General features: G+C 37.4%; 1 protein-coding gene across 1 annotated transcript in view; it reads left to right on the forward strand.

Annotated features, from left to right (window-relative positions):
* LOC105995669 overlaps window positions 1-10920 on the forward strand; it is a 174080-nt gene that overhangs the window by 49961 nt on the left and 113199 nt on the right. The window contains exon 12 of the mRNA XM_013029495.1: window positions 6554-6660. Coding sequence (XP_012884949.1) covers window positions 6554-6660 — 107 coding nt within the window. The remainder of the gene's footprint in view (window positions 1-6553; window positions 6661-10920) is intronic.

Genomic DNA, 10920 nt, shown 5'->3' on the forward strand with positions numbered 1-10920 from the left:
TTTTTTTCTACTTTTCTTTTTCCTTGTGAGATATCCAGTCTCTTAGCATCACTTTTCAAGATGGTGAGTAGGGTGAAAATACTATGTAAAGATCACGGATGGCTTTCCTTGACTCTCTTTCATTACCTTAATTAAAGGATTTTTTCTCTTCAAATGGGTGAATGATTGGAATGAATTTATCGTGACTTTGAATTGATCACTGTAGCAGTGTATAGAAGGGTTCTTCATTCACAGTGGAAGATATATTGGGACAGAAATCATTATTATTCTTGAACCCTTTATTGCTCATGATTAGCTTCCAACAATCTGCCAGATCTGTTCGAATGCCTGGCAGTTCAAAACGATATTCAGCAGTGGCTTCACTGCTGAATATTATAGTCCTTTCTAAGCAAAATGATGAGATGTTCCCATATATTTTCCAAGTTCATACTAACCTTATCCTATATCATAGTATTCTCTCTCTACCCACAAACCACTGGTCCTTCCAGACTGCCAAAAGGTGATGAAAGGTATCTTACTTGGAATCTCTCTGCACATGCTTAAATAAAAGCGTGCAATGAAGCAGTACAAAAACTTATCTTTAATTCTTAGAAGTTTTATAGCATAGAAGAGACATGATTATTCACTGGTATTCAGTAAATACATACACATTAGTCTGATGAATCCAGTAAGGCTCAGAACATGATCCCCTCAAAGTATGGTACCTTAATGTGTGGAGTACTTTTGGCTGAAGAGATTCGGAGGGCTACATAGACAGAAAGGTGTCTGTCTGGCCTTCTTCTGCTTCCATCTTGCCTTGAGCAAGTCACAGGAACTAGAATTCCTCTCCTTGAAGCAAGCTATCAAATCTCAGAAGGTCACTCACCTTGAATCCCTCCATTCTCCCCTTTCGACAACCTATCACAGCTCTGTTCATATTTGGATGCCAAGGAAAACAACAACAATAACAACAACAACAACAACAAAACCCGGTTCCTGCTTATCAGCATCAAGCCATTACACCATTGTCTAATCATATGTATACACACTATACATATATAAAGTATATACACACTATTTATCAGACCTAAACATAGAATGCATGCATTTCCCTTGAATCTTTGAGTATTTATTTCTAAAGACTCATAGGTCAGATAATATTTTGATGAATACATTTGTTTTTCAATTTTTAATTGGTGTCTATTTTATGACCCTTTCATGAAACCTGCTATTTCCTATTGAAGAAGCACTATTACTTTCTCTCTGCTAAAAGTCTTTATTTTGGTCAATTCCTTTTGCACAAAGCCTTTTATAGACAATCAAAAGAATGTTGTTTAAGTAACTTTAGGATACCTATCTTATTCATTTTTATGCTACCAGTGAACCTCTATAAATTGATTCCAGTCATTTTTCCTTTGAAATTTAAGCTAATACAGCACATGGATTTCAACTACCCAAGAAAACTTCTGAGGTTTGATTATTCAAATGATTAAGATGCTATTTGTCAACTCTATTGTTTACCAGCCCATCTTAATTATATAGATAATCAGACTAAAAAACTGCTAATTCTATCTCCTAACTATTAATTGTTTGTAATTACCTACAGATTAAAACTGTATGTACAATTAACTCCCAAGAATTGATACAAGGGGATTGATAAAAAGGGAAGCAAAATGAGTTTGGCATAAAGGAAGCTCTGGGGACTGGAGCCCAGTGAACCTAGAGGACTCTGGGTCTGTTGTGTTCTAACAGAGGCCCATGTGTCTTCATTGGACCTTCCTTTTGCTCTGAGAGACAGTTACATCAAGTACTTAAGAGCCCTTGGATGTTTGGCTCACTGAGCAGGGTGACTGAAGTTTGAATCACTGTTGATTTTTTCTGTGGCTATCCAGGTGAACCGAACACAACTGTCATGTGCAATGAAGAGGACATTATAGAGAGGTCAACTAGCTACGAATGTTTTTCCTTCCTTCTTTCCTTCCTTCCTTCCCACCTTCCCTTCTTCCTCCCTCCCCCCCTCTCTCTCTTTCTATCTCTCTCTCTCCTTCCTTCTTCCCCCCCACCCCACAAATTGACCCTAAAAAATAGAATTTGAATATATATTTTTAGGCTTTCATGCTCTTTTATTTATGGTATGGGGCTTTCATTCTCACAGTTGTGTTGGACTTCTTTGCTTTGTTCCATCCTGTAGCAGCCCTCCCTCCCCCCCACCATGCTCAAGCACAGTATTATATTCTGTTTTATGAAGAGCAAATAGCGCAATGAAAGACTTTTAATTAAGTCTAGATATGGCGATGAGATATGCAGAAGACAGCAAAAATAACATGAAGTTGTTTTATAATAATACTTTTTATTAAGAGTCTAAAATAAGTATTGAGGAAGTGCAAAGTCAGGAAGACAGCCATATGAGTAGTTATTTGATAATTTTTTTAATGTTCAAGAATAGCTGCTATTTAGCTAACTTCTTGTTAAACTGATGTAACCATTTCTGGTTTCTTTCCAGATCGTGGGATGGCATTTTCCCCACTGAGTGAAATCTCAGAGTATGCACTGTGTCCTGAGGAATGATCTGGGGTTACTGATAAGATTTTTAATATTTCCATCTATCAGCATGCACCTGCTCATGTGCATAAGTGTATACACACGTACACACACATACCACTTTAGAATTTTTATTTTTCTTAGACATTAACTGGAAAGACTTTGAAAATTTAGTGTGATATGTAACTTTTCTACTGCCATCCGCTTAGAACGTTGGCTGATGCTGTGGCATAGAGTACCAATCACTGTGTGTTGTGTGTGTGGCTTCTGAAGAAGAGGCATTGGCATTCATCAGTGTGCGAATGATTACCTTGAGGATTTTAGGAGAGGTTTTACTGCTTCCTGAAGTGGAAAAGTTATGGCTATCTTTTCTAGAGTGATACCAATATCTTGGGGATAATAATGCCTGGCCTTATGACTGCCAGTGTCTGCTTTGTGCGTAAACAAGATAAATATTTGAAGATGCTGTGGACTCACCAGTAAAGGTGGGATGGAGAGCTAGGTGTTTCATATTGGGCTGGGTGCTTCAGTGATTAGGAAGATGCATTTTTGCCTATGAGATTTATGTCTTGAGATCAAGTCTTTTTTTCCTTTTGTTATTGCAAAGGTGATGTATTGCAAAGGGGTTACAGTTACATACATCAGGTAATGAGTACATTTCTTTTTGAACCATGTTGCTTCTTCCCTTGTTTTCTCCGTGTTTTCCCTCTCAAGCCCACCTACAAGTTGTATAGTTCATTTTCAACAAAGTGTCTAGTGAGTACCACGGCTGCATTTATTCACCCTCTGTCCCAACATTTCTGTGTTTCCCCTTATCCTCCCCCAAACAGATAAACTAACATACAAGACAGAAGGTACAAAAAAAAAAAAAAAACAGAAGCAGTGGCAAAGAAGAAAAAAACCAAAACAAAAAGCAAAATAACAGAAAACCTCTTGCTTCCATTGTCTTGGAGTTTATTTTGAAAAGCATCATTTTATATGATTATATGCACATAGTTATTGAGCCTGTGTGATCCTCTCTTAAGAATATCCTCCTTTGGTCTCATGTATAATATCTCATGTCCAAGTGTATTTTTTTTGGTCTTTTCCCATCCATTGTATTTACTTGTGGATTTATAGGCACATTCTAGTTACAGCAATTGAGGGAAACCATACAACCTGTATGTTTGGGTCTGGCTTAATTTGCTTAAAACATTTTTGGATCAATTCTTATTCATCAGTCTTCACAAAGCTCCTTGATCCTCAGTCCTCATAAATCAAACATTGCAAGCAAGGACCACTGCAAACAAGACATGGGCATTATCACAGAAGAGGAGAGATTAGCAAGAGAGGCATGGTTGTCTCCCATCCCTGAGAATACTCACCATTCATGTGCATTAAGAGAAGTGTACCTCAACATCTTGGACATAGAGGAAATGCAAATCAAAACAATGCTGATTCCATCTCACCCCAGTTAGAATGCTCATCATCCAAGAACACAAACAATAACATGCTGGTGCAAATGTGGACAAGAAAGAACTCTAGTACAATGTTAATGGGAATGTAAACTGGTGCAGCCACTCTGGAAAGCAGTGTGGAGATTCCTAAAAAAAAAACAAAAAAAAACAAAAACAAAACAAAACGTAGAACTATCCTATGATCCAGCAATTCCACTCTTGGACAGTTATCCAAAAGATTACAACCCAGGATCCAGTAAAGCCACCTGCATAACATGTTTATTGTAGTACTATTCACCATAGCTAAGGAAGAGAATCACCCAGATGCCCTCAGTGGACAAATGGATCAAGAAAAGGTGGTATATATGTGCAATGGAATTTTACTCATTTATTAGAAAGAATGACATTGCACCATTTGCAAAGAAATGGAAGGAACTGGAAGAAATTATGTTAAGTGACCGAAGTCAGGCCCAGAGAGACTAGGGTTGTATATGAGCCCTTATATGTGGAGCCTAGAATTAATTTATAAATATATAAGTATACACTTCATCGTGGTAACCACGGGTACATAAACGTGGTAACCAAAATACGGTCGTTTCGGGGAGAACACATATGGAGTAATTTCTTTGAAATGTTACCTTACAGTCTACCAGAATAAAACACCAAGAAACAGGTATTCAAAGGAGGAGTAAGATCAAGGGGAGGGCAGTAGAGAAATAAAGAGAGGGAGAGAGAAGAATGCAGTCATAAAATTCAATGCAGAGCCTATCAAATGAAGGAAATTGAGAGAGGGGGTGGGGCTAGAACGATGAAAGGGGTGACATCATTCAAGATGTCATGAACAGCTTTGTTGAATGGCAACTTCTTCCTACAACTATTTAAAGATCATTTTAAAAAGGGAAGTGTGAGCAGGTGATAAATGGAACTTGGAGAATGCTGTGAATGAGCCAATAAAGTTTCACCAGAGCTGTGGGCCTTCCATACCTCTCACAGGTATGATGTTATCTTTTATATCCTCCTGGACTTATGAAAGTCAACAATTAAAGGATAGAATATATGGCTTTTCACTTGTTAACATCTTTTCAGGTGCTAATATTTTCAGTTCTCTGCAGGCTTCCTGTTATCAAATTGGCTTCCCTTAAAGAAATTTATGTATTCACAGTGAGCTGTGATTGAAGCATATCATACTGCCTTTTCTAGAGATTTCACCTTTTTAATAAAGGGCAGAGACTGAATTAAAAAATACATATAACATTGAAGTGTGGTAGATGTATATGTATTTATTAAGAGGTTTCTGAGCTTACATTTATTTATGTATTGTTTTTATGTGATATCTTTGCTTCTTTGTAAAGCACTCAACTTACAATACCATGAATACACAAAGGCAATTTAATGTAAAAACTAATTTATGAAAGAATATATGCCTATGAATAATTATTAGAAAAATGGAAGGTAGAATAGTTCCATTGACCTGGACAGAAAGACTGACTTAAGTTCCTGTCCCTACTTCCATTTTGCTTTTTTTTTTTTTTTTTGTCAATCATGGGGCTTGAACTCTGGGCCTGGGCGCTGTCCCTCAGCTCTTCAGCTCAAGGCTAGCACCCTACCCCTTGACCCACAGCGCCATTTCTGGTTTTGTGGTGGTTTATTGGAGGTAAGAGTCTCACGGACTTTCCTGTCCAGGCTGGCTTTGAACCGTGATCCTCAGATCTTAGCCTCCTGAGTAACTAGGATGATTGGCGTGAGCCACCGGCACCTGGCCCCATTTTGTACTTTTTGACATTGGGTCTCAGATCTTCCTTCCTCAGACTCCAGAATGCTGAGATTACAAGCATGTGTCACCATGCCCCGGAAAATATTAAATTCTCCCTTCCATTAAAAAAAAATGGTAGCTAGGCATGGTGGCCCAGGCCTGTCATCACAGCAAGGATGAAGAAGAAAGATGATGAATTCCAAGCAAGTATGATGATGTCATGAGTTCCAGGTTAGCCTAGCTTATGTAGTAAGACTCTTGTCTAAACTAACAAACTTATTTGAGAAGTCCCATGAAAAAACTGCTAAAAGAAAGAAGAAATATTACCAATAATCTTTTGCTTCACTGGCCTATTTATCTTGATAATTTCATTTGCTTTTGATAATATCATCTTAATAATTTCATTTGCTTTTGCCATTTTAAAACTTGTGCTTTCATTGTAATTCTGATCATTTTTTAATAAAATACTTATCGGAGAAGTCTTCCTTTGATCTTTATAAAGACTATTCCCAAATACAATTTAGCTTTAAACTTCCTTTGAGAAAAGAAGACAATTCTCTTGAAGACAGCGTAAGAATAAATCTACTAGATTTCTGCTGGTCACACTCTATGCATTGAAAGCATAAGAGCCTTTCTGTGTGAAGAAGTCAATTAAAGTTTCTCTCTGTGCTTGTTCAGTACCACTTCTTCATCTCTCCAACTAGATGACAGGGTGTGATTTTAATACACAACAGTGAGCCATAGAGATGATTTACCTTCCTTCCCCTGTGTAACATTAAGCAATATGATTGGGACATATTTTTCCTGGATAAAGATTATTTTAACCTACCTTTATTTCTAACAGAGAGAGTAGTATATGATTGGAGAGGAATTATGTCAGCGAGGTCTTTCCACTTGCATGAAGATCAGAAACTCTCTCAGTCATCAGAAATATTTCGGGATTATTGTATGGTAAGTATTTGTAACACTGGACATAGAAATGACTTCTTATTTTTTTCTAATGAAGTATTGGGTTAATTATGATCAAAGCACATGCAATTTTCTCACCATGGGCCTATTTCATTCCTAAGATAGTTCCCATCGAGGTTACCATTCTATTTTCTGTCTCTATGAATTTAGCTACTCTAGGGATAAATAAGCAAATAAGCAAAACCATACAGTAGTTTTTCTTTTGTAACTGTCTTTCTTTACATAGCATACTTTCTAAGATTGATCCAAGTCATAGCATGTATCAAAATTTCCTTCCTTTTAAAAAACGGAATAATATGCTACTGCATCCTGTACTTTGTTTATTCTGTTATTAATGAATAATCAGGTTGCTTCCACTTCAGATATATTAAATATTCCTGTTAAGAACATGGATACATCAGCCAGATTTTAATTTCTAATTTCACCTTAAACTGGAATTGCTTGTCCTTATTATTGTATGTTTCTGTTTAATTCTTTGAGAAATTATTATATTGGTTTTCCACAAATGGTTGTACCATTTTATATCTTCTCTAGCAATGCACAAGGGTTCAAATTCCTCATATCCTCACTACCATGTACTATATTATCTGGTATTTTACATTTTAATGGGTGTCAAGGACTAAATCAACTTGCTGTGAATGAGTTCCATCAGTACAGAAGACAAAAACGGAGGAAACCAAAAATAAAGGATACTGCATTGTGGAGGAGGAGTGAAGATAGGAGTTAAAGAAAGCTTATCTATGATTTTATAGAGAGATAAATATAACACACTTTGCCCTGAAGCACTTTGTACAGCCTGGCTATTCTTATCAAACCTTAATTTGCTCAAATATAAAAAGCCTTGTGGATAGCCCTGTGGATTAGACAAAGCGAATACTGGCCCTTTTAAGCCTGAAATATTCTTTAGAAATATATTTTGTATCCTTGTATGTTTTTAGTTCCCTGGTATATCTTTGTGCTTTAATTTTCATTTCTGAAACCACTTGTTTATTTGTATCATATATGTACTAAAATTTCTGATTATTTTAAGCAACGGCATATAGGTTCCTATAACTTCTCTCTCTCTCTCTCTCTCTCTCTCTCTCTCTATATATATATATATTTAAAAATGTACTGCATTCTGAAGAAACAATTACTGGTGTTATTTTTTCTTGAAGTACTGAGATATTTATAGCTTTAATTATCTTGAGAGATAATATTTGTCTAAGGTAAGAGAGATCTGTGAATGTAATTCCTCATGCCATATAAAAATGGACTATTACATTGCAACCAGATAGAAAAGCCATCACCTCCAAATTTCTGGCTGCATTCCGTGTCAGAACTCTGTAAGTGGTTTGTTAACTTTCTGATAATATATGACACAACCTCAGCGTATTCAACCTGAGGATACCATCATGACATCTAAAAAAAGCCTTTGGCATTTGTCACTATTCTGAGATATAAAATTCCTAGGCTTACATATCATGTTCTTAAAAATAGCTAGGATTAAAATGAATGCTTTAAGAAGTTGGGATAAGCAGTTTCTAGAAATTTCTATGTATTTAGAAAGTGAAATGACACACTCATTGGTTGTCTATCAGGAAAGTCATTCCGTCAATTGAGTGGCTGATTTATAGCCCATCGAGGACCTGGGCCATTTGGTGACCCCTTAGCATGAGGATGAGGTGTTGCAGACAAAATGTCCCTGAAGGCTGTGGCAGGGAGGCTCCCAGGCCGAGGTCTGGAGGGCAGGGGCATTTCCAGTTGCAGAAAAACCAGCTGTGTTTGCCCAAGGATGGGCATCCAGCTGAGGAATTGAAAGAAGTGTGTGTGTGTGTGTGTGTGTGTGTGTGTGTGTGTCTGTGTGTCTGTGTGTGTCTGTGTGTCTGTGTGTCTGTGTCTCTGTCTGTGTCTGTCTGTGTAGGAAGCAGGCCTTAATGGTAGTGCTGGCAATAATGCTAGTGCTATGGTTGCCAGATAACATATATATTCCTTTTAGAGAAAAGCTATAATGTGACTGTTTATAGAGGCAGATGAAAGCCTGGCTAGTCGAGTGTCGAGCGCCTCGAGCAGACATTGGGTGAAGGGAAGGAACAGACTGTGCAGGCCCTGGGGAATCCCTACCCCCCTCCACCCCCTCCTAGGAAGCTAGGTACACTTGTTCTCTAGTAAAGGGAACATTAACCAAATTTCTTAAAAAGTAATGAAAGAGAACAAACTGTAAAAAAGGCAGCCAAAAAAAGGCAAACATCTGTTACTGAACATGTCTCACTTGACTTCCTTTTAATGTTCTTAGGAATAAATTTATGAACTGGGGAAGGTTTAGCGCTAATTAGCTTGTTTTCATCAAACAAAATGTAGCAGGCATGGATGTTGAATATGAATGAACTGCGTCAATAGTAGTACTAAGTGTATACTGAAGTTCTGAGCCAGGGTGATGGCCACCAGTTTGGATCCTGTGACTGCTAATATTGTGTTCATTCGCTTGGCTGTTGTGAACAATGCAAAGAAAAATATTTGAAGAGTTTTGTGTATTTATTGAACAATGCGTGGATTAGGCAGAAGACTTTTGTTTTTTAAAGGCTTTTTATCTTTGTTCACATGACTTTCTGTTGATATGTTGTGCTTTAGAATAACAAATGTGGAGTTGCTCTTCTAATACAAGCAGCAGCAGCAACAGTAGTAGCTTTGACTCACAGGATTTATGTCCTTTTATTTGAAACTCGTAGGGAAACAAAATTTTTTGCCAGGAGTTCAAAATGTTTTACAAGGGTGAGAAGAGGTAAGTCATTTGACAAGCAAGGCTATGACGGATCACGCTCACCTTTTCATTACAGCATATGAGGATTCTCAAGAAGTGAAAGAGAGAGGCCGCTGTCAATAAGGGCCTCATGTTATTCAATCCAGCTTTTGCCATCAAAGATCGGATGAACTGAGTTTTGCCTTCATGTGTGTTATGCAAAAAAAGTGTTAGTTTTTCAAGCTTTTATAAATGCTAGAAGCTGAGCTAAGGAATTACAGGCTTATCATGGTAGTAGTAATAGAATTAATCATAGTAGCAGAAATTGATGGAGGAGGATGGAGAAATTAAAGACCAACAGGTAACATACAGGAGGAGAGAGAGAAGGTGGGGAGAGTGGGAAGAACGGGGTGGGGGGAGAGGGGGAGAAAGAGGGAAAGGGAAAGCAAAAAGTAGTAAAATGCATAACCATGACGAGGAAGGAAGAGAATACTGATTTAAGGATGTTGGGGTAGTTTTGCCGTAGTTTTGTTTTCTATACACTTTATTTTTTCCTGTAAAAAGATGTGCAGAATTCTTCATCTCTTTCTTCTGGAATAGTTGATTCCCTATTCCTTCTGTGAAGACTATGGCCAGAAGCTCTCTTCCTGGTTATCATTTTCAACATCTCCAACACTCAGAAAGTCTTTTATTTCGTAGGTGAGGATTGCTACAGTAGATTGTTGGAAAGACCAAATTCATACCTAGGGCACAAACCCAAGACATGGAGTCTTAAGTCTTACATCTAGAGTAGGCCCCAAATGGTGAGAAGCTACACCTGGTTGTTGTGATAGAATAGTTTCAAATAATGGTGCTTATGTCAGTGACAAAATACTTCATGATCCTGCACTTGCATCTTCAGCAATTGATTCCTAATGTGACCCTAGTTTTATTCTTGAACCAATGTTGGATAACTTTTAAATCCAAATTGCTTCAGGTCTTTATAGTTGTATCTGTTTCTCCTCTACCTGTTACTCATATCCATGGCCTTTGTCTAAAAGCCTTTGCTTTCTGTCATATGCTAAAATACTTATTTTTATTAGTTATGCTTGCAGTACATGTATTTTGAAGGAAATTCAAAGGATATAACCTAAGGAGAGAAAACAACTATATTTATTATAGTATTATTTTATAGCCTTAGTTTTTTTAATTGTGAAAATACTGTACAGAGGAGTTACAATTACATGGGCAAAATAATGAGTTCATTTCTTATCAAGCATTGCTGCCTTCTCCTTATTTCCCATTCTTATCCCTTCCCATACTCCCCCCACCTTCCCCACACCCGATCCCCACCCCCACCAAAGTTGTAAAGTTCGTTTTTCGACATAACGACTTGTACATCTCATTGTTGCAATGGGTCCACCTATATCCCTAGTTAAATGATTTGTTTTTGCCCTTCCCCTCTACAAATTATACCAACATCAAATACAGTAAAAGCAGGGGTTATACCGTGGGGGAGGGACATACAAAGCAACATAGAAATC

Source organism: Dipodomys ordii, unplaced genomic scaffold, assembly GCF_000151885.1.
Source record: "Dipodomys ordii isolate 6190 unplaced genomic scaffold, Dord_2.0 Scaffold119, whole genome shotgun sequence".
Classification (NCBI taxonomy): domain Eukaryota; kingdom Metazoa; phylum Chordata; class Mammalia; order Rodentia; family Heteromyidae; genus Dipodomys; species Dipodomys ordii.